The following is a 25,567-nucleotide window of genomic DNA, read 5'->3' as shown; positions in this document are numbered from 1 at the left end:
CTGTCATTGAGGCTGGTTGAATGGTTTTTCCTTGGCACTGTGATGACAGTGTTCCTTTTCAAGCAGGGAACATCAGATCGTAGGAAGGAGACGTTAAAGGTATCAGCAAACATTGTCGCCAGCTTATCTGTGCAGGATCTGAGTACATGGCCTTTGACTCCATTCGGTTCAGTCACTTTTCGTGGGTTCATTGTCAAGAAATCCTATCTAACACCTACGGTAGTGATCATTGGTATATGTGCAACCAAACCTGATGGGACAGGTGACATTGTTTTACTGACCTTCTTTTCAGAGGAGCGTTGAATGCATTGATCTTTTCGAGTACTGTTTCCAGTTATTCTGTTTGACTTCGTTTTGTAGCCTGTTATGCCATTGTATGAATTGATAGCAAGTGTGATTGTTTGTTCATAAGGCACTGGACCTATCCACACAGTCAAAAAAAAAGTTCAGCCATTCTTTACCCTCGTTATCTGCTGGAATGTATGTCATTTAACCAATACGTCACTTCGTGCCTCGAGGATCCAAAATACAGTCGCTGTCTAAAGATAACTAGAGCGTATCAAGTCCTAACAAACTCGGACGATGATATCAGCGAACTCTGTGGATATGGGTCAATGAAATACCTTCTCAGTCTCTCCTTTTAGTGTCTTTCATTTTGCCCGCATGCATGTGCATGCATGAGAAGTTTTTAAGACAGTTATGGTTTTCGCCAGTGAACCTATTTGTCGGCAGCTTTTAATCATTTAAGTGTTGCTAGAAACATATTTGGTTATAGACATTAAGTCATGAAATTAAGACATGAAAACTCGCTTGCGATTTCTCTTGTGGTGTGGTAACAATCAATTCCTGAGGTTTGAAATGATTAGTAAGAGTCAATGCGAAAAACAAATGAGCATCTATTTCCTTTCAGCTCTTTAAATTGACGAATGTTGCCTTATTTTAATAAAATTTTGAACTTTTATGATGACTTTGGCGAAGGGGACTAGATTTCAAATGCATTACCGCTATGAAGCGCAAGAATCCCTTTAACAAGCTCACTTGCAGCAGGAATCTTCTGTATCTGAACACTGACCACTCAGATGACCGTTTTTTTTTTCAGATGTGACTATCGTCCTACAAAAGTCATGACAATTTTCCACCTCATGATCTGACTCAGTCTCTATTGATCTGCATCCAGCTCGAAACCTCTGAACAGGATCTGCAGAAACTTCAAAAAGAAATGTCCTCCAGATACGTGTACTCTGGAAGAAACTTGCATCGACGAAGTGAAAAACATGACCTGTCGTTTGATTCTTAAACTGTTATGAGGATATACTTAAATATTTCATTCATTTTGATGTTTAGTTATGCATCCATGCACTTTATTGAATGTTGCAACAGTTGACCTTTGATTGTAAATATTGTGGAAAACAAGTTTGTCTATTAACAGATATGAATCAACTGATGAGCTTGTTCTGTTGCAGGGTTAGAACCAATTCCTGATACTGAAAGTTTTCAGCAAACAGTGAAAGAAGAGAAAACAATGGGACATCTCTCTCCCTGTACCCCTCCTCTCGTAATTACTTAAATCAGGTACTCTATTTCATTCCAATGCGAAATTGTAAGATATTAATGTGTTTTGTTTGTATTTACGTCATCAGGGCTTTCACAGGTACCTTTGGGCAATAAGATATGCGAGCAGAATTCCGACATTCAGTCCATTGAGCTTGCTCTGCCATTCGAGCATGTTTAATAGACTTGTAAAACGTTTGCTGAAGGCTCGCAACACCGGCTTTAAACTATTAATTGAAAGATAAATATTAAATCAAAACCATTGCGTGTTTCTAGACTTAATAAGCTCGCATTCAAATCGATGTGGAATAAACGACAATAATAAGTTGGACAAATCTGTTGATGTCTATAACGGCAGAGGGATGGGAGTGATCAAAATGTTTTACTGTAATCCCGAACCACGTTTTATTTCATAAAGGGCAATCTTTCATGATAATAATATACATCACAGACAATTAGTCTGGCAAGAAGCAACATAAAAGTATAGCAAAAACATAAAAAGTACGAAAGATGAATCAAAAGAAATATAGCACAGTCAAAGGTGGCAGAGTCACAATCATTAAATGAGAGTGTGCCATGAAGGTGGCAGACAATTAGTGAAAGACGGCGAGTGAATGTTCATCTTGGTTACAGTTAGATAGGATCCTGTTCATGACTTTGGTAAGATGCCTTTTGGGGCAAAGACAGAAGCGTCATCTGGCTTTTCTGATGAAGGGTCTAGGCCCGAAACGTCAGCCTTTCTGCTCCTATGATGCTGCTTGGCCTGCTGTGTTCATCCAGCCCCGCACCTTGTTGTCTCGGATTCTCCAGCATCTGCAGTTCCCACTATCTCAGGAGCGTCATCTGACTGGTTTTTACATATATATTTCCGAAAAGTTTGGGAATAGATTTCGGAGTGCACTTGAGAGAGATGTGGAATCTTCGAGATTGGGCACTGTTTGCAGACATAGCGACGACATCCGATTTTTGAAGTGAATGATCATAAAGGAGAGCTACAAGAAGCTGATGGAAGGAGACTATTTCAAATAATAAAGACACATGAGCCAACAAGCCATGTAAAAATCCATCATTGCTGTCACTAAGACTAAAAGCTAGAGATCTGCCTTTTCTGAGCGCAAGCGATTGGATGAAGTAAAGATCAGTTCAATTACTTCAAAAGAAAATAATCAACTCGCACACGCAACAAAGGTTTTCAACACAGGCAGCATTTTCACTTTAATAACTTTCAATTTCTAGCTGACACTAAAGCAAGTGGAGAATGCATTACATCTGCTTGTACTTTTGAGTCTAGCAAGAATTTGAATTCATGAATTAATTGATACCTCCTTGACATTTATCCAATGCTTCCGTTATATTCATGTCCCCAGCGGACACCATGCTGAATAAGTTGATGTATGTGTGACGGAAACTTTTAGTTCCAAAGATAAGATATGCTGGGAAATCTCCTTGTCTGTTCTTAGAGTCATAGAGTCATACAGCACTTCGCTCCAACTCGCCAATGCAGACAAAGTTTCCAAAGCTGAAAACAGTCTCACTTTCTGACATTTGGCCCGTTTCAGTCTCAACTTTTCCTTTCGTGTACCTGCCCAAACGACTTTTAAATGCTGTGAGCGTACCTGCATCTACCACTTCTTCTGGCAGTTTATTTCACATATGAATCGCCCTTTGTGTGTAAAAATCCCTTCAGTTCCTTGTTAAATATTTCTCCTCTCAACTCAAAAAATTTCCTCTAGTTTTGAACTCACCCATCCTAGGGAAAATACATTTTGTCATTCGCCTTATCTATGGCACTCATGATTTTATAAATGTCTATAAGGTCAGCACTCAACCTTCTACTCTCCGGTGAAATGTTCCAGCCTATGAAACTTCTCCTTATAACTCAAATCTTCCATTCCTAGCAACATCCTAGTAAATCTATTTTTCTGAATCCTCTCCAATTAAATGTTAACTTTTCTATCGGATGGCAACAATTATTGTGCACAGTACTCTAAAAGTAGCCTCATCGTTGCCCGATATAAAATCAATATGATGTCCCAACTCCTATACTCAATGGTCTGAGTAGTGATGGTTAGTGTGTTAAACGCGTTTCACCTGTGATGCAACTGTCAAAGAAGTATTTCTCTGAACTCTTAGCTCTCTGTGTTCGACAGCACTGCCCAAGGGTCTACCATTAAATCCATGTCTTGCTCTTGTTCGCTTTACCAAAATTCAATGCCTCGCATTTATCCAAATTAGACTCCATCTCACACTCCTCAGTCCATTGACCCAATTGATTTTTTTTTTTTTTTTTTGTAATCTGGCTTGCCTTCTTCGGTGTTGATAATACTGTCAATTTTGGTGCATCGCAAACTTATTAATCATTTCTCCTAAATTCTCATCCATATTGTTTATATAAATGACAAACAACAGTGGACACAGCACCGATCCCTTTGGAACACTGCTGTTCACAGGCTTCCAGTCCAAAAAGCAACCCTCCACCAATACATTCTGTTTCCTACCTTCAAGCCAATTTTACATCTATTTGAGCAACTCTCCCTGAATGCCATGTTATATAAATTCACTAATCAGTTTACCATGTGGAAACTTGTCAAAGACTTTACCGAAGTCCATGTAGACAACATATGCTGCTCTGCTCTGATCAATCTTTTGGTTGTGTTCTCCAGTAATCAGAATTAAGGTTGTGAGATACAACTTCACGACAAAAATCCATGCTGACTTTTAGGACTGTCCATGACTGAGCAGCACAAAATGGCCAATGGCTGCCCATAAATAATGCAGCAGAACATGACTGATAGCAGTCAGAGACCTGAGGAAAATATTTGCTTAATGTAACTACGCAAGTTAGAACAATAGAAGCTCTGTGGACCCAAGGCAACAGAGCTGAGATCACATATGCGGCTGCAGTTATTTATGCATAAAGCATAGAGAAGAACATTTTACACTATATTTAATTAGCGAGTCGCTCTTTAATTATTTAATCAAAACATTACAATACTATTATTTGGTTTTAATTAAGATCCTTCAAACAATCGTAGAGATAAATTCTGAAGTAGACTGAAATATATATTTTTAAAAAACACTAAAAGCAATAGAGGAAAAGAGTCAAATAAAGTTATGAGAGCAAACCAGTCCCGATATCATTTCAGGGACAATTGAATCACAGATACCGACATTGGAATGTTGGGTGAATTAACACGTTGTAATACATCCGAGGATAAAGATAGATGTGTCTAGTGTTATGGAACAGGCCAAGCCCTCTCAAAATATTGTGAGCAGATAGCCTAGACCCTAACATTTATTTTAAAGGTAGATGTGCAGAGGGTGTTCTAGGCGTGATGCAATTGGGCAAACCACTCGGTGTTAGCAAAGCAGAATTTATTCAAACACTACATTTGAAACATGAACAAAGTAAAGCGGAATTTAGAATAACTTAACTATTGGAAAACTTAATCAACCCAATACAGTAGCTTAAGTAATTAACAGTTCCAATATAGCAACATCCCATTAGTGAGTTCTGACGTGTTCCTGATGTAGGGTCGTGTGATGATTGTGTCCGGGCGTGTATAATCTTTCTGATGCTGTTCCTGTAGGCATCTCATATACATTCCACTACGGAGGAAACCTGGAAGTGAGGCAATCCATCGCAACGGACCCCAGAGTTTAAAAACCAGGCGGGAAAACACACCGACGCTTCATCGGAGGCTGCACTGAAGATGTTCCCAAGCACGGTAACGAAACGTCTGCGGAACAACAAACCAGCTCGGTGAGCCAACCAACCTCAACACCCACAACCCGAGCTATAGATCTACTCCAAAACCTCAGAAACTCTAATTGTTGTTTAAGGATTCTAAAGTGCTGGGTTATGGGAATAGATCGGATTGTAGTTTGCCATGGGCTTTGCAGTAGTTCAATTTGTGAGAGATGTCAACAACTTCATACATCTATGAAAGTGCCTAATTAATGAAATTGCCCCCTGAAGGGAATCAAGCATTAGAATCTGCATTTTCAGACAGAAAGAAACATACCCTGTCCAGATGTATTTGCAGCCATTTTACACTTCTCTCGCGCATTTTCAATTTGTATTTGTATAGAAGAAATACAGGTCGTTCTCAACACATTGAGGATTAGACTGGTAATCAATGGTCCGCCTCAACTTACATGTTCTTTCTCCCTGACACTACCTATCAAACCTATCAGCACTGAGCTTCCGACTGCTCCCCCGCACCTCTTTGAGCAAGAATGCCATCTCCAAACATTACTAAATGTGCTTTGGTCCCTAGGTTTAATCATGCCAAACATATTGCTGCAGTCTCTACATCCCCTCTCCCACATACTTCCTCCCATCTCAGCGAGGATAGTTGTGACTGTCAGTGAGAGCACTCCAGTCTGCTTTATGAACCCATGTCCAAAAGTGTTGATCTGAAAACAACACATTCTATCCTAACTCAATGAATCTTTGCATCCTTATTTGCATAGAATCTCTCTAGCTCTGCCTTTATAACATTGAATGATTTTCCATCCAAGACCTTTTGAGGCAGAGAATGCCCATGACACATGAGTCTAGTGATAGGGAAACATGACAACTCCACAGACTCTCTTGATGCAGACTGCTAAGGATGCTCCATTCAACGTGAAAAAAGTTGCAGTGTCTGATGAAGTTTATTTTAATGTCAATATGACTTTTTTTTTCAGAAATGTTTCTCATCTTCCAGATGTTTTACGTTTGTTGAAAGTTTGCAATAAGTTACGATCAGTAATTTGTGAGAACTTTGGGATTTATTTTCTCAAAGTTTTGAGCTTGGTCATAGATAATTGTGCAGACGTGTTTAGTAGAGATACATTTACAATATTTCAGTAATTTTTGACTCGATGTCTATTTTCACTGAGTGAAATTAACCTTTTTGTCATTGTTGCACTTTTCATAATAGGGCATGTGGGTGGTGTAGTCAGTAGTCCCCTTCACGGCAGTTTCATGTTAGAACAGAGAATAAATTCGAAGATAAGGAGGGCAAGCAAAAACGGGAGTATCTTAACACGATAACTTTAATCTTCATAGAGATTCGGTATGTCAAATTTGAAGACAAAACAATGAGGAAGAATTCGTACATTGCATTCAGGGCAGTTTCCTAGACTATGTTGAGGCTTTAATGCACAGAGAGATCTGGGTGTTCAGGTCCATTGTACCCTGAAGGTGGCAACGTAGGTCGATAGAGTGGTCAAGAAGGCATATGGCACGCGTTCATTCATCGGGTGGGGTATTGAGTACAAAAGTTGGCAGGTCAAGTTACGGTTGTATAGGACTTTGGTTCGACCACATTTGGAATACTGCGCACAGTTCTGGTTGCCACATTACCAAAAGGATGTGGATGCTTTGGAGAGGGTGCAGAGGAGGTTCACCAGGATGTTGCCTGGTATGGAGGGCGTTAGCTATGAAGAGAGGTTGAGCAGATTAGGATTATTTACATTAGAAAGACGGAGGTTGAGGGGGAGACCTGACTGATGTCTACAAAATCATGAGAGGTATAGACAGGGTGGAGAGCAAGAAGCTTTTTCCCAGAGTGGGGGATTCAGTTACTAGGGGTCACGATTTCAAGGTGAGAGGGGAAAAGTTTAAGGGAGATATGCGTGGAAAGTTCTTTATGCAGAGGGTGGTGGGTGCCTGGGACGCATTGCCAGGGAGGTGGTAGAGGCGGGCACGATAGCGTCATTTAAGATGTATCTAGACAGATACGTGAATGGGCAGGGAGCAGAGAGATACAGATCCTTGGAAAATAGGCGACAGATTTAGATATAGGATCTGTATCGGCGCAGGCTTGGAGGGCCGAAGGGCCTGTTCCTGTGTTGTAATTTTCTTTGTTCTTTGTTCTTAACCAGACTATCTTGGACCTTGTACTAGTTAATGGGGCAAGTCCAGTAAATGATCTCAGTTTAAAAGATGTCCGAGGAAGCAATGGTCATAACATGGCAGAATTTAGCATTCAGTTTGAAAGTGGGAAGCATAAGTCAGAAGCAATAGTGCTAAACTTGCATCAGGGTAATTACAGAGGAATGAGGGCAGAGGAAGTTGGGCTCGACGGGAAAAGGTGTTTTGCAGAAAATACAGTCAAGGAAAAATAGCAGAATAGAAGAAAATGGATATAACCTGGTGTGAAAGAAAAATTCCAGGAAGGTGATAAGTGAAGCATTATTAATGAGAAAAGTTAAGAAAAGCATAATTTGAGATTTTAATACAAATGGAAACAAGAGACAATCTAATGTATTACCTCAGAAAACGTATTTATTTTCTAAAGAATACTTATTAAAGCACAAACGGTGACTTTATGGGCATGGTTCAATTCTTGTTTTCCACTTCAGTTTGGAGTACCAGTTGATACCCAGTCTCTTGTCTTTCTCAAATGCCTCGACAGCCTTCCACTGCTGGTTGGATGCAGACAACGTCAGACATCCTGCAGACCATGATCGCTGAAATCTGCTGTTCATTAATTCCTTCAAAGCCACAACCCACCGTTGAATCAATTATATCTTTAGTTCTAAATTGCCAAGAGGAAGCAGAATTATTTCTAATTGTGAGAGATGCATGAACAATTTAAACATGGCTCTTAAGAGTGATGTACATTGATTGATGTCAGACCTGACTGCTTCCCGAGTTGGCATTTATCTATGGACTCGTCCTTCTCATTCATTTTTTTTTTGTCACTTTTAAGATAAAAGGATCGTTTAAAATAGTACTTACCTTTTCATTAAAATAAAAGGGAGGCATTTTCAGGCAGAACTCAAAGATTGAGATTTTGCATGTCGTTTCTTAATTCTGGATCAATTCGATGAATTAACCATTAAATCCGGAATAAATATGTCACTGACTTACTTTTGGTTTCAAATCTGTTATGTTTGAATACTTGGAAAGAGTACAATTGACTTTCCTAACTTAAAGACAAAACCATTTCAGAAGACAAAAACTGTGTGAACACGATAGCACTTATATCAACAAATGATTATCCATGTTATGCCAAAATTGAAAGGATTTAATGGTTGCAAAATTAAGCACAATATTATAAAGCTAACTCTAATATAAATTTTAAATGTACTCAAACAAATTAAACCGAGATAGTATGAGAACACAGGTGTGATTATGTGCTCTTATTGCTCATCTAACATTTTTGGCTTTTGAAACTTTCACGACTATCTTATTAACAACTGGTTAATGCCATATTGTGCTTTATTTTTATGTTTTGTATTATACTTATCTTCCCTCGTTAACTATGGTTCAGTTTATCACCTTCCTGGAATATTTCTTCCTCACTGTGATATACCTTTTCTGTGACTCATTTTTTTTTCTAAATGTCCGTCTTTTTTTTATCAACTGTCTTTTCTATAAACTACTGTTCCAGTCCACTATAGCCAATTTGTTCCAATATAATTGCCTTCATTTAAGTTTAGCACTTTTCAAAGCAGGTTTGTCAGTGTCAAACTGACTGCTAAATTCTATGCATGACCACTGTTCTCTAGGGTTTTTTTTTTGTTCTGAGATCATTCAGTAATCCCATTACACTTTACTGGCTTCAGAATGGCAATGTTAAATTGACAAAGTTACAATTTAAGCGCACAATCCGTGATAATGAGCGTTTTGAATGCATGTAACTAATGCAACGTTGTGAATGGGGATGAAATTTAGTCTGTGCAGACTCAATTAATGGCAATAGATTATTTGACAAGCAGGGCCATTTGCAAACAGAGAAGTCAAATATTGTATTGAATTTGTTTTCAATGTCCAACCTAATTTTCGTGATAATATGATCGATCTCTCATTCTTTTCTTCACTTCCAAGGTGTCTTTGACATTTGCTCTTTAGAATAGCTAACAATTAATGCTCACTCCAAACTCATAGACTCCCAAAAGTATCTTAACTGCATTTACTCACACGCTGTCTACTGTAAGGAATGTATTCCATCTTCCTTTTTTTGTCCCATCTCTTGAAAAGACATAACTTTCCAAAACAATACTTCAGACACGTCTTCTTTTCTCCTCAGCTGATGATAAACAAGTCCATGCACCGTCCCAAGCTATTTCACACTTATATGGTCATAACCCTTTCTCTCCCGTCTTCACACCTACCCTCCCCAGTTCACAACCTTCCAAACACTAGCCTATGAATTTAAGTCCTCACCCTTTGCCATTTGGGTCGGTTTAGCTCAGTTAAATCGACACTTTGTTTGTGATGCAGACTATCGTCAACTATGTGAGTTCACATCCTACACGGCCTAAGGGTATCATAACGAATTTTCCTTCTCAACCTGTAGTGGCAACTGAGATGGGTGACCTTAAGGTTAAACGACAATCAATCATCCCTCTCCAATAAGGGAGCGTCCCTAAGACTATGACGACTTTGACCTGCCTTAGTCTACCATTACAGTACCCCCAACACGTTGGCAAAAGCAATCATAACTTCCTGTTTCTCCCATTTCAGATTCCGATTGCCCCTTTTCGGACTCAACCTTGACGAATCTGAAATAAACATAGAGGATGGTGGATGCTGGAAATCTGATGTAAATTCAGACAATGCTGAAGAAACACGGCAGGTCTGCAAACTTCTGTACAGAGAGAAATAGAAATAATGTTTCAATTTCAATGAGTTCTGAAGAAAGGTACTTGAAACATTAACTCTGCTTTTATCTCCATAGAACTGTTGAGTTTCTCCACCACTTTGTGTTCTCACTTGAGGAAGCTCACCTCATCTCTCATTAGGCAACCATTGTCTCCTGAATTAAACACTGAGTCAACAATTTTGCATTCAAAACTGATGCCTCTATTTTTTTTACCCGCTTAAAATTTGGTTGGCTCATTCTCTTCTTTCTTCTTTTCTATCATCCTGTTGCACTAAATGATTGTTCTGTGCCCAATCACACTCAATCTCGACATATATTTTCTCTTGCTGCAATATCCACTTTTTTTTTTGTCTTAATCTAATTTGTTACTAATCATACATTGCCTTTAGACATCCTCTTCCCAACTTCTGTTCACTCTTCCATTGGCTCAATCTAGGATTCCATCTATCTTCTGTACTGATAGCAACTCCACTTCGTCTGAGAATTTAACTCATTTTAATCACTCCACTGATATTCCCTGAGCTACTACGGGTTTAAAACGGTTTCCACTCGTAGCCTGGCTTCCTTATTCACTCTAATTCTATCCCACTTGTGATTTTCCTTGACAATACCCGCCCTCACATTACCCCTCCTCCATCCCAGCTCCATCTTACGTTCTGTCTCTGTTGATATAGCCTCACTGGGAGGGTAATGTATGGGCATATCAAGTATCACGTGTGCTGGCGAGTATTTGTACAATATACAACAAATGAAAAGGGGAGCACCCGCTCACTGAGCCCATTGCTCGTGTGTGGGGAGCGGGGCAGAGAAAAAGGGAAACTTTCTGTATCAGTGCAATCGATCGAAGGCAGACCAGGGGTGGTGACATATAAAAACTGAGAAACGGTATTCCCTAATTACGATTCCATCGATTCTATTTACTTAATTGGACCCAATCAGCCTTTGGATCCCATCATATTTGGTATATGGATTACTTTATTCAAAACTGCAACAGTTGTCTTCCCTACCTCTGAATAGGAACAAGGCTTTCTATTGAGGCCTTTGTTCACGAAGACAAACGAGTGAACGAAATCCGACTGCTGCAAAAGTGCTAGCAGGAGCTTGTGTCCATTGATATGTACTTGTCAAATTGATTTCAATGCAATGTACTGTGGCTAACGGAACTCTGTAACAAACACATAGAATGTTGGAGAAAATCAGCAAGTCTGGAAGCATCTGTGGAGAAAGAAGTAGAGTTAACATTTCGAGCCCAGAGTGACTCTTTATCAATTATGATTTATTTTCTAAATGTTGTCTTTCTGTCCGTGTAACACCAAAGCTTGTAGCCTTTAGATGCAACAATCAAATAGTTTTGTTCATTTAGTGTATTGCATGAGAAAAGAATTGTTTTGAAATGCATTCCTTGCTCAGGTTAATTAATTGTACCACTGTTCATTTGTAAAGATATAGAGAATAAAATGTCAGCTAAGGCATGATTATATTTGAATCACTTGTGATACGCAATTGGTTCAAATTGAGGAGCTCAAAAGAAGTCTGTGACATATTCTGTCCAGGATCCTTTGAATTGGCTCCTGTTCATGTAACGAATGAAAATAGTGCTACAAAGCTTGTCAGCTTCACCCACCAAGATCAAAGGAAAGAAAGGTCTCAACGGGTTTATCCGCACTGACATAGCTTCACTTAGATTCCACAGGCAGGACCGTGTCATGTCAAAAATTGACTGACTCGTCCATGCATATGGAAGGTTCACTTTGACCATGAGCATCAGATAAATACATGGGAGTTTCCAGGCCCAGGCATATCCCTATGTATTAGCATCAACATGTGACACTGGCAGTTGAAAATTTCCTATGTCTGCCTTCCACAATTGACAGTTAACAGTCAGTTGATGGTGAAATAGGTAGACTCATTGCAAATGTATCATTTCTGTTTGCAACATTTTTGTTGTTGTTTTCTAAATGATTGTTGGGAAAAGAGTGACAGCAATCTGAGATAGAACACGAAACATTACGTTTCCCTCATCAGTGCTCGCCTCTATATTGCCAAGGATCAGGAACAAAAGCTGAGCAGTTTCCATCATAGTCATCTCAGACAGATCTATGCCAACTACAAGCAATAAATCAATTCTGAGGTCCTGCAGCATGCCAATAGCATACATGTTAACCCCACAATATCTTCATTGGCTCGGCTATGTTCATTAGATGGATGGTGGAAATATAATAAGCAAATGGTTCGGGAGTTTTTGTCATCAATAATTTGAGCTCAGGAGCGAACTGCACACAAGGTCGAATGTTGACAAATGTCATTGCAAATAATTTGGACAGGCATGCACCTCTGTACCCTAAAATAAAACAATGAACTGCAGATGCTGAAGTTCTGGGAAAAAGAAACAGAAATTGACAGAGAAACCCAAGATGTCTGACAGCACCTATGGAAACAAAGCCAAATTAATGTTCCAAGTCCAGTGACCTTTTCCAGAACTGAAAGTTAGTTCAAAAGAAGGGTCACTGGGCTCGAAAGGTTAACTCAGCTTTCTCTCCATAGATGTTGTCAGATGTCCTGAGTTTCTCCAGCAATTTCTGTTTGTGTTTCTAATGTTTTCCAGGTTGTGATATGTATGAACGTGCTTATTTTTAAGTCCTCTCGATCTTGACTGCCTGAGGTTCATTGGAAAAAATGAGATGAAAAAGTTTCAACAGCTGACCAAGAAGAAAGCTCAGTAAAAAAAAACCAGTAAAATCTGCACTTCCTCTGATCAAGTTCTTCACCTATTGCAGATGCACCATGGGCCATGATACCACATCGGAGTTCCAGAGCTATATTGTATTGCAAAGAATACCATAAGGGAGCAAGCTATCATCTTCACAAGACAGAAGATGTCCATAGAGAACCTCAGCCTGTTTTAGATTGTGTTTAACGTGGGGGCACTGCAGGTCTTTCAAGGAATATTCAAATTGACAATTCAGATATCTTTCAAGACATACCCTGTCTTAGATTGGAATGTGTTAACTAAACCTGTGTGTTCTGTGTCCGTAAGTAATGCTGTTCTCCGTGGAACAGGATTGTGCCACTAGAGTATTGCCACATTTTCTTAATAAAGGGATACCTTTCAAAATACGATCTATTTGTGTCAGCGGCTGCAGCACCTCTGGCACCATCAGGGATCAGTGGCTGCACAGAAACGGATGAATGGATGATGTATCATTTCAGTGTTCACTTTGAAACTGTATTCTATCATACCCTTGCTGTAATTGGCGTTCCAGGTAAGTCTCCTCATTAAGCTTCTCGTTTTTCTCATTGTATGAATCATGTTTCACTGATTTGCTGTTCTCATCCCTTTAAATCAGTCGATTCATATATATTCTTGGTGTCACTGAGCGTTTTGATTTCAGTTGATTTACTAATTGCATCGGCACCTGCTCATTCTGAATTCAAGGAATAACAGAGACAACAAGATGCAGGGCTGGATGAACACAGCAGGCCAAGCAGCATCATAGGAGCAGAGAGGATGACGTTTCGGGCCTAGACCCTTCCGTCATGTTCAACATTTGTCTCACTTGCTGATTTCATCTGCATACAGAAACATTCTGCAAACCTCCAGTACAGATTATCAAAGAAAGTTATCAGAAAAATATAAATGATGCTAAATTTCGTGAAACTATCTAGTCTAGACCTAGTTGTTGATATTTATTACCCTAATGATTCAGAATCCAACTCAGATTATGCATCTCCCAGAAAAAAAGGTTGCTTAAATGCTGATTATTGTGATTTTTTTTCTTTGCACATAATACTAAAGATGCAGCACTAATATTGGGCATGGAACTCTTTGAACCTTTTATTGTTTGTTGCTTTATATTGTGGAGAATAGAATGCCATGCAGCAACATGCTGCGAATTCCAGCCTCGTATATAAGTACCTTATTTCTGTGAGTCCTTGTACTGTTTTTACGAGTCCAGTTTTTAAGATGGTAAAAGTTGAAGGTTCTCTTATTGCTCGAGGTGAGAGTTAGGTATTCTGAGACCAAAGATTCTGGGTAGCTGGAATTCATTGACTGCCTGCAGGCTTTTTATGGTAAAGTTGATCATAACTACAATTTGGTTATCATTGATCATGAAGGAAAATATAACACAGGCGAGGGATAGATAATGCATGTGCATTTGCACGTGTCCTTTTGTCTGTACAACTACTGTAGCTACATCAGCATAGAGGAGTGCGTTGACCAGAAAAAAATGTACCATTTTCTTAGTTTCCAATCTTCATAGCCACTGAAACTGTTATCCGATTGTCTATAAAGGATCTTTTTTTTTTCAAATGGGAAGTAACAGTTTGGTAGAATGTAGAGAACAATATCAGGATGAAAACAATTCTACATTTAACAATACCTTTTCTTTATACCACTGTATGTGCTCATTGAATCTGGCAGCTTTGAGCGGAAGCTGGTGCGTAATTTCCCTGTCTGTTCTCCACATTCAAAAGAGTGACAATTGTGATCCTATCTCGGGGAGATTGCAAGATTTCAAATACATTACACGTTACCTGATTGCCATAGCAGGAGTACATCTACTCGTTGTAAATTTTGATTATATACTGAGGCGCATTCTGATAATATTCTGGAAGCAGTTTTACTTTCGTTGACTCCAACCTCATATGTAATATGTATAGTGTCCTGTTTTATGCAGTCACATACTGCGCTGCCTGCTTCACTGCCACAATCACAATCAATCGATTTGTGGCTATTTGTGGCAAAGAAGCTGAAAACTAAATATTTCACAAAGAAAACTATAGTGGCGGCTGTGGTAACATATATTGTGCTATACCTTTTGAAGAATATCATGTGGTATTATATATCCATCAGGATGTATCAGCTCTGCAATACCTCTTGGTTTTGTTCTTATGTGCTAAGTATTGATATGGAATCGGGAGTATTGATTACTACTAAGCGTCTTCACTACATTCTCAATCCAAAGGCACCATTTGTTCTGATTCTGCTAATCAATGCTCTCACAGTGAGACATATACCATTCATCAGTGGAAGCTGCAGCACAATCCAGAGGCCCAGGGATGGAATGACAAAGGAAATCCATCACCTTACTGCTTTCTATCACCGCTAATTTCATCCTACTATGATCAACATGTGTAACAAATTCTGTATGGGCTGTAAAGTTGGTCTTGTGGTACGAGTATATGTTGTTTGACACATGAAACAGGTTTCATGCTGTGTAGAACAACGTCGTCCCATTTGAGGTCGCACTGATGATCTTACCTCACATGGTGATGAAACATCTGTACGAAAACCAGCCACCTCGGTAAGGAAGCCAACGACTAATCAACACTTCATTCTGAACGGTCAGAACTAAGATAGCGAGCCTTACTTGAAGTTCATTGCACACTCAGCATAACGATCTGGTTGTGATATAACAAACATAAGATAGAGACACTGGTGGGGGCACAGATAAGACTAATAAGGATAGTGGAAGACAGATCAGGGAGTACTAACTATATAGTGATTAGAATTGTGAAACGGTGCGTGCTTGGGTTGAATAGTATAATTTTGCCTTTTTGGGGAATTAGGAACGCATATGGCATAAGAGATGGTTATGAGGACAGATTTAGAGAAAGAAAGATGAGAGTTGGCACGAGTGAAGAATGTGTGCCAAATAAACAGGTTAGAATCAATAGACTGTATGTACCTCCCTTTACCTGATCTTAGAAAGGCTCTTTATCACTTTAGCAATCATTTCAAATTTTGACATTAAATATTGTCCTACCGAAACAGAAGCGTCATTCTGCACTGACAGAAACCATTCACAGATGATGTTAATTTGTCTCAGAGATAATGCTTTCCTACTGTGACAGATCGGCGGGATCAACATTAATGTGATTAACAAACAAAACAAAGGCCGCAGGAAGGATTTATTTTAGTGAATGCAGGCTCAGGGCTGAAATTCACTGTCTGAAGGGATAGTGGAAAGATATTTCAATGTTGCATTGGAACATCAGTTTGACAATTCGTTGATCGAGAACTGATAACATTATAACACACAGATCAGGAGTGTGGAACAAACTTAATTGATCTTAAAAATAGGTTAAAGAGATTCTCAGTGCTAAAGACGCTACTATTGACCTGAATTTAAACTAGAGAAATTATCTCATTTATAACTCAACTGAGCAGAATGCAAATGTCCGGCTCTCCTGCCGGTCGTTGATATTAGAGGGATGCACGGTGGCTCAGTGGTTAGCACTGCTACTTCGCAGCACCAGGGATCTGGGTTCGATTCCACTCTCGCGTGACTGTCTGCGTGGAGTTGGCACGCTCTGCCTGGGTTTCCTCTGGGCTCTCCGGTTTTCTCCCGCAGGCTAGGTGGATGGCCATGCTAAATTGCCCGTAGTGTTCAGAGATGTGCAGATTAGATAGGTTATAGGGAGATGGGCCTGGGTGGGATGCTCTGAGGGTCGGTGTGGGCTCGTTGGGCCGGTGAGGTTCTGTGAAACTAATCTGTATATTTCCAGCACTGGAATTAAGTGTGTGATTGAGTTTAGGGGAAGATGGCAGCTGTGGATTGAGTTAACAAAGCTGGGTAATTCGATATGCTTGTAGACAAAGCCAATTAGCAACTCTGTTCAGTGGCCATGTTCAAATTCATTGAACGTTTTGCACAACGAAAACCAAAACAATCATGTTGGAAGTAAGACAGGAAGTCAATGATGAGTATTCAGACTTGTACGGATGAGAGAATTGAACCCTGATGAGTGGTTAACGCGTAGAGAAGAATTTGAATTAACACAAGTTGTTTGAGGACAGTTGCAGAGATGGGCAGACGTTAAGTGAGATTGAAATTACATTTAAAATTGTGAGGTTATTATCCACCCATGGCCAACACAGAAATGTCACAAGAAGTTTGAAAGAGTTAAAGTTGATATGGAAGATCTTTTGGATAGTTTGCCTGTCAGTAAATGAATATCTTCAGATGATGAGGAACCTTGCATTTTGGGCACTAAAGGACAGTGATTAAAGTGAGACTGGGAATTGCAGAGCCATTGACGATAATTAATCAATTTTCGTCAGACACAGAACAGATACTAGAGACAAAATAAAACATTTTTTTCTGAGAAAGAATGAAGTCATGGGATTTACGTTTTCCAAGTCCGGAGCGGTCGGGAGCGGATATGAATTGGCCTTAGTTCTATTAGAGACAGATTCAATAGACATATTTCAGGTACGATTGGACTATGATCTGAAAAGTAAAAACGTGCAGTGCTGCGGGAAGTAGGCCAGGAAGGGGCATGAACTAAACTGTTACTTTTTTGGTGTTTCTAACGATAATTGACAATGCAAAATGGTGGAATGAATCGTTCTCCAGACAGAAAAAAAAGAAACTTTTCAGGTGTACTGGGACTTTTTGCATGTATCTAGGCCTAGGTAGACAAGTGTAATATTTCAATTAGTTTTTCCTTAGACAGCTGACTTCAAAAGGAAGATAAGTGCAGAGATTTATATCGGGGGGTGAGAAAGCAATTTTATTGGCATAGAAAGCTGTGGTTAGTGTTTTTTTTAAAATAAACTGAATCGTGGATTGTTGGGATTTTAGGAATTTCTGGCCATTAATGGAACGAAAAGGAATGCGCAGTTTTCTGTACGCTACCTCTGGCCAGATGAACCAAAGAAAACACCTACAAGAGTGGAACAGGCAACGTTCACCCTCTGCCGGGCCCTGGATAAGCGCAGCTCAGATCGGAAGTGTCCAGACTTTGGAGCAAGTATCGAGGCAGGAGAAGAGCGGGATTAGGATAGTGAAGGAAAAGGGTAATCTGAGAGATCCAGTCAGAATTAGTTAAAAAAAAGACTTAGATCATTATTAAGAACAAAAAAAATGCTGGAGATCACAACGGTTCAGGCTGTATCATGGACAGAATGCAAGCTAACGTTTCGAGCTAGATTACTCTCACCAAAGCTTATCTGATTTTATCTCCAGCATTTTTCGTTTTTAGTACACATTCCAGCATCTACAGTAATTTGCTCTTAGATCATTATTGCATAATTCTGAAGTTTTGCCTTCTGACTGAAGTAACTTCAACCTTCAAATAAAGAACATAGCTTTCCGAACTCATTTCAACTTGTCTCCAGTTGAGTGAGTCAATGGCAGATCTCGGGAACTGGTAGGAAGAGCCTACCCCGTCAACCCTAGTCACTGTCTGATCAATGCAGAGCAAAACGCGTCAGCAGGCGCAACTTTAGGAATTTTCTCCTTTTCTTTTGTCGGGCATCCCATAACGCTGAGGACTTCCAGAAACAAAACAAAAATTAACACAGAGATTTGGGGCAAGGAAACAAATCCTTGGCAAAGCGAAGTCTGGATCATTCCAACAAGTGGAAAGTAGAAAACAAATAAGAGATCTGATCAAGATTTTCAAAACCCTGAGAGGGCTGGATGTAGTCATTAGAGAGAGAAAAAGTGTTCCCCCTTCTGTTTTGGAGCGAGAGGTTTTGTTCTATACATTTAAAATATCTCGCAGAAGAAGTTTCGATGTCTTCACTCAGCAAATCATTTGGATATGCGTGGAATTGCAGTGGAGGCAGGTTCAACTATGTTCAACTGAGCCATGCGAGGGGACATTGAATGATTATTTCGATAAAAATAATTTCCAAAGATAATGGGGCAAAAACAAGCAAGAGGTTGGCATCCGGTAATGATGCTCATTTAACAATCCTGTGCAGACATGACAGGCCGAAAGGCGTCCTTCTTTACTAAAACACTTTTGTCATTCTGTGAATATAAATTTCGATTTGGATGGTGGAATGAATCAAATGGTTCAACCACCAGCACACACCTCACCTCTGTATCTTTTCAACTGCTCCCCCAAACTACCAATTGTCTCTGCTTTCGGATGCAGATGGATTTCCTTATTGTTTTCAAACATTCTTCCTTAAAAATGGGAATGTATAATTTTACACAACTTTGAATAAACCACAACATACTGATTAACAAAATAGTTAAAAGTCCTTCGTGAGAGTCATATTGAAGGGAAATTGCTGAATACCATCTCTTCTGTTCCTGCTGGCTCTGTTCGTGGAATGAAAGGATTCGGGTTTTGTGCGCGTGATTTTTTTGTTTTACAAACAATGCTGACAGTCAAGAGAGTGCAAATATTTGGGATTTTGTTTCTGAGGTGAAAAGATTTTTTTTTACAAACGATTCCCTGAAATGAACATACAATAAACAAACTTTATTGGCCTAAAAGATGCTACATCATTACAACTTACCGGGGCATTTTTATATCGCTGTCGGTTGATCTGATCCGAAGATCAAGATTACAGGAAGGGTCAACGGACTCGAAACGTTAACTCCGATTTCTCTTCACAGATGCTGCCGGACTGGCTAAGATTTTCCAGCAACATCTGTTTTTGATCGATGGCGGGCTGGGTGCATGGCATTCTTTTGGTGCGAGAATTGGTGGTTTGAAACAACATCTTTGAAGGGATGATTTTGGTTTCTGGCTGTTTCATCAACGAATGAACAGCCTATTCTGTGTAGCCTGATGCCCAGACAGACAGGTACCTGTCCTGGGTGGGTTGGCGGGTTGGGCAGGGGAGCGGTGTTCAGACAATGCACAGATATGTGAGATTTCGATGATACTTATATTTTTATATTGATAAGGCGCATCTTGCTTTCATGATGTTGTACTTCTGCCCACTCATACTGAACGGTACATTAACAGGTCGTCACTGGTGAAATTGGCATCCAAGTTGCTCATGAAGTGTACACCTATGGAAGACAGAACAAGGCATTTTGTTGATTAAGTGGAAGGAGACAACTGACACCAATAGAGTTGGGACTGAACAAAAAAAGTCGATTAATATTATCCAGACTATCTCGTTGAATGTTCTTTTCTAAGGCAAAGATAGATTTTTGAACAGTAAAGGAAGTAAGGGTTATGGTGAGTGGGTGGGTAAGTGAAGCTGAGTCCACGAAAAGGTCAACCATTATCTTAATGAATGGTAGGGCAGCCTCAATGGGCCAGATGCCTACTCCTGCTCCTATTTCTTATGTTCTGATTTGTCACTGAGCAATTTGAACGCCATGATACAGATGTAAACTATTACATGGCAAAACACAAATGAAAGGGCCTAAATCCCATCATCTGAAGTGGCTGGTGTTTTGGACCAAAGTGAGTTTCAATTCTGTATTGCATTTTCTGTAGTTTCGTGGCCAAACCCAACGAGATTATTTTAACTTCTTGTACTCTACCACAAAGCGGAAAAATAACTTCGCTGCACCTACACTGTCCTGTCCCCTGGATGTGTCTGTGCCATTTTTATTGCTTAGTTAGGTGTTAGGAGATGTGTGCAGTTTCATTCCTTTTTTACTTTGGCCTAGCTCTAATTTCTCTTGCTCTACTTTCAAATGGCTCAATTGACAATTTCAACGGAGATTTAAGAGTTCATGATAATACTTTTGGTCTAGGTTTGTATTTACACTATATCACTACTAGTCAGACAGATTGCTTCCTGAATGGACATTGTTAAAACAGATGAGTTCTTACAATAATCGACAATGACTTCACAGACACAATAGCAGATTTTAACTTTTATTTCGAGATTCATTAGCTGAAAGTAAATTCCACCAGCTGCTAACCCATTGCAAACCATGTCACTGTAGCATTACCATCTAAATTGGATTGTTAGTCCACCAAAACCCTACTTGAAGTGTCTTCACCTACTGACTGAAACATACATGACCTGATCCTACTACCTATCTATCAGCAATAGGATCTGTTGACGCTGCTGAGCAAAATATTCTCTGGCATCAATAATATGATGCATCCTTTGAAAGCCCCTCATTTGTTAAAGACGAATGCAGTTTTTACATCTCAGCTTTTGGTTGATTCACATTTTCTGCATATAAAAATGATTTGATTTTTTCAAGGTCATTTCATTTCCAATTTATTTACCTGTGCCTACTTCACTCCAAACATCCTTAGAATATCTGGGAGCTATTATGCTGTTATTGCCGTGCTGCTATGATTTACTCCGGAGTGCGGATTAAAGCATGCTGGTTCATTTTATTGCTGGTCCATTGCTTCGTCACTATCCAGTTTATCATTTTTTTTAAGTCCTTTTCTGCTTCTCCTTGCCACAGTCTGCGCCCACTGTTAACGCACTCTGGCCCTACCTTTTAACTCTATCTAATCAGATGATTGCACCTCATTTGCTTCACTGCATGATCTACCACTCTTGTCCAGACGTTTTCTTTACCCCATTTCTTGTCTTGAATTGTGCGCAGCATCATTAATGCTCACACCTTAGTCAACGTTGTGCATTCTTTCTAAGATATTTAAAAGGCATAAAATTAACTGTGTAAATAATCTGGAATATAAGACATAGAACATTATGTTTCTTGCAGGAGCTTTCCTAAAGTAATCAATCTAAAATGTGTAATGTAGTTTCCACTATTTACTTTGGAAACAACAGTAACTGGAGATTCATCCTTCGGGTTTTATTTCGCACAGTTTGCATAATATTTATAATTATTGATACACAACAATTGAAACCTGTCGGCGAGTCTCCATTAATATCCTGCTGAATTCAAATATATGACACATCCATGAATTGACTCCATCTCAGGTTTATTTCGCTCTTGCAGAGGTGAATCTGTCTTTGAAGGAGAACTTGCATGATAGAATGGATGATCTCTCTGTAAGAGAAAATAAGCATGCATATATCTTATACTTTGCAAAATTTATACAGGTGATTACATGTTTCCTTTTCAAAAATATGTCATTTATTAGTTTTTTATGCATGAATGTAAGGATAAAAGAAAATGAATCTGTTGACACTTAACGTTTCAACAGTTAAAAAACCGTATATTTAATGTACCTCCATATTTTGTATCAATTGAATTAAAAGTACAATTTGCAATGCCACGCAGAGACAAATTCTTTCATTTCAATGAAGTTAATTAAGTATGAATAAAACATAACTAATTGGTTACTGAGACAGTGCCCTTCAAGACAAGTTGTTCATTACTACCACGTGTATTCAGTGAGGGTCACTTAGTCACTGACCTTCTTATGGTTTTGGCTCAAGCAATTTGCTAAACTCTAAAGTTCATGGGGAGTGGTTAACTTTGATAAGAAGGCAGCATTTGATGGAGCATAACGTCAAGGAGCTCTAGACCAGCTAGAGTCAGTGGAAATTTGTACATGTTGGGCGGCGGTTTCTCAACTGTTTAGTGTCAGAAGTAGAACAAATGAAGACAGGCTTGGTTTTTGAAGGTGAGTCATGTCACTATCAGGCAATGGCTAGTGGAGTTCCTCAGGATAGTGTCCTAGGCCCAACTAAATTCCACTGCTTCATCGGTAGGGTGCAAATCATGAGGATGTCACGAATGGAGATGCTCACTTATGATTGCTTACAGTGTTTGTTCCAGTGATGAAGCTCAGTCCGTGCTGATATACCACAAGACCTTGAAAATATCTAGGGTTGGGCAGATAATAGGCAGATAATATTCACACAACACAAGTACCAAGTAGTTGCTACCTTAACAAGGCAGAACCTACAATTCAATACAATCTCCACCGCCAAATCCCCCAAGATCAACATCCAGAGATTAAGACTTGAAAGAAACTGAATTTGACTAACCATATAAAAAAAGGGGTCAAAAATGCAAGTCAGAGACTCAGAATCCGGCAGTGAGTAACTGATCTTCTGATTCTCAAAGGCCTGACAACGATTTACAAGTATATGTTAGGGAGTGTGATAAAGTACTCAAAACTTTCCTGGAAGGAAGCAGTTTTAACATGATTCAGCAAACTTGAAACCATCCGGTAAGATGCAGCCTTTTGATTTGTACATACCTGCAAAATTCATTTCGTCCAACAAATGCATTACGTAAATTCACAGAGACTCCTTTCATTTTTCCTTCCAAATCCATATGACTAACATCTGAATGAGCAAGCACAACAGAAACGTGGATGCACCATATGCAAGGTCTTCTCTCAATCACTCACCAGGTCAGTTAATATTCGACTTGGAAATGCATCACTGTTCCTTCATTGTTGCAGGGGTGACGTCCTGGAGCTCCCTCCCACCAGACTGTGGGTGTACTAACAATATATAAACAGCAGCTGTTCAAGAAAGTAGCTTTCCTCTCTTTTTGTCAATGGCAATGATGATGAGTTATAAATGTAAGTCTGGCCATTGAAACCAAAACCCTTGAGTGAATACAATAAAAGAATTCAGAATTAAAAACGACGATTTCTTGACCAATAGTTTGAAATTGGTAAGTGCAAATGGTTTCGTGTGTCACCCTCAAATTGTCTTTAAAATTGTCACAACCAAAATCTGTTTCCTAACTTTTTCTTTTCTTTTCAACATTTAGGATTCATCTGTGCTAACTACACATCAGAATAAAACTATGACCAATGCAACATCGATAAAAGAATCTAACTGACTTTCTTCATATTGGAAGAACTGGTTCTCGCAAAATGCTTCAAGTGATCATCATTGTGATTTTGGCAGGATTGTTAACTGTCGTAACAATTATTGGAAACATTTTGGTCATTCTTTCCATCATATTCAACAGACATTTGAAGACTATTACCAACTATTTTATTTTAAGCTTAGCCTTCTCTGATTTGATTGTTGCTGTGGTGTGCATGAATCTATACACCATTTACAATGCATTTGGCTACTGGCCAATGGGCCCAGTGGTATGTGATTTATGGCTTGCCTTAGACCATGTTGTCAATAATGCGTCCTCCATGAACCTCGTTGTCATCAGCTTCGACCGCTACTTCTGTGTCACAAAACCCTTGAGCTATCCTACGAAGAGGACTCCTCAGATGGCATTGATGATGATCACAGCTGCTTGGGTGTTGCCATTCATCCTGTGGGCTCCTTCCATTCTCTTATGGCAGTTCATTGTGGGGGAGCAGACAGTTCATGAGGGTCAATGCTACATTCCGTTCCTTTCAAACCCAGCTGTCACTCTTGGTATTCTTATTATGGCTTTCTATCTCCCCGCTTTCATCATGGCTGTCCTGTATGTGTGCATATCCCTTGCCAGTAAGAGTCGAATAAAGGATGACAAGGAATGCTCTGAATCAAGCAAGGACACATTACCTCTCAGTCCAATTCAGCAAAAGCCAAAAAAACTAATGAACAACATCTTATCAAATGTTTCCAATTGGTTGCTGCATATCAAGAGCAAAATACCCAATGAGATAACAATGGATACTTTTGTCCAAGGAGAGTTCAAAGTCGTTTCCAATGAGAGAACTTCACTTAGTTCAATGGTATCGAACCAAATGAATGAAGAAACAATTCAAGAGAATACAAATATTTTTACCATACAAAGCCACTTGTGGGCAGACAATGCCAAACTCTCTTGTGTAACGATAGTTAGCCAATCTAACACTGCCAATGATGGCGCCAGCAGAGTAGAAACAGTATCAGGTTTCACCATCAATAACAGGAATGAGAGAAATATTGGAGAAGGCCATTGTACAATGAATCCAAGCAAGACACCTGCTAAGATAAAGAAACTAGGTGCATCCCGAGAGAAGAAGGTGACGAGGACCATCATGGCTATTGTGTTGGCATTTCTTATCACATGGACCCCATATGTTTCCATTCTGCTCATTGACACCTTCTGCTCAGTGTCTGTCCCGAATATAGTCTGGAACTTAGGATATTGGTTGTGTTACACCAACAGTGCCATCAACCCTGCCTGCTATGCACTGTGTAATAACACATTCAAGAAAACCTTCAAGTATCTTCTGTTATGTCAATACAAGAACTTCGTTACAGCAAGATGATAAAAGCACAGGTTTATAAATGAAAAATAAATAACGTAGGCAGATGTTATGCTCATTGTTCCACATTATGGTCGAGTAGACGTCTCTTACATATAATATCAGAAGCACATTTGAACTGCATCCAATTGAGTTATAACATTTATTACAAATGCTAGGTCTGCTGTTGTTGGAAATTTGTTATGAATAGATTGCAGAATAAATTTGCTAAAACTTTCAGTATCAAACGTCACAGCATAACAATGTTTTTGAACAACATCAAATTTAATCACATTACTCAATGAAAGAGATATTAACAGATCATTAATTTGCGATGTATTTATACATTTTCAAATGATCAGTTCAACTACTTCTATGCACACTGGCATGGTGACTGGAATTAGACTTTTGGCTACTGATTTGAATGTCCTGTTTTTCAATCGTGTACACAGCTCCCTGAAATCTGATTTAAGAACATCATCTCTCTTTACATCTAGGTCATTGCCATAAATGTTGACTCGACCTTTAGGTGCTCACTACCCCCACAGGAGTCTCTCTCAAACATGAAACCAATAGTGGAATATTATGCAGAAGGTTTGTAATATGATTGATCCTGAAAC

The 25,567-nt window shown here is 39.3% G+C and overlaps 1 protein-coding gene across 1 annotated transcript; it reads left to right on the top strand.

Annotated features, from left to right (window-relative positions):
- Positions 1–22,984: 22,984 nt before the first annotated feature.
- LOC125486937 (muscarinic acetylcholine receptor M2-like) lies at positions 22,985–24,971 on the top strand. Its single transcript, XM_048616501.1, has 2 exons — positions 22,985–23,043; positions 23,624–24,971. The coding sequence occupies exons 1-2, from the start codon at positions 22,985–22,987 to the stop codon at positions 24,969–24,971; spliced, it is 1,407 nt and encodes a 468-aa protein (XP_048472458.1).
- Positions 24,972–25,567: the final 596 nt, after the last annotated feature.

The sequence above is a fragment of the Rhincodon typus genome, chromosome 35 (genome assembly GCF_021869965.1).
Source record: "Rhincodon typus isolate 14 chromosome 35, sRhiTyp1.1, whole genome shotgun sequence".
Classification (NCBI taxonomy): domain Eukaryota; kingdom Metazoa; phylum Chordata; class Chondrichthyes; order Orectolobiformes; family Rhincodontidae; genus Rhincodon; species Rhincodon typus.
This window is presented reverse-complemented; position numbering and strand designations above follow the sequence as displayed.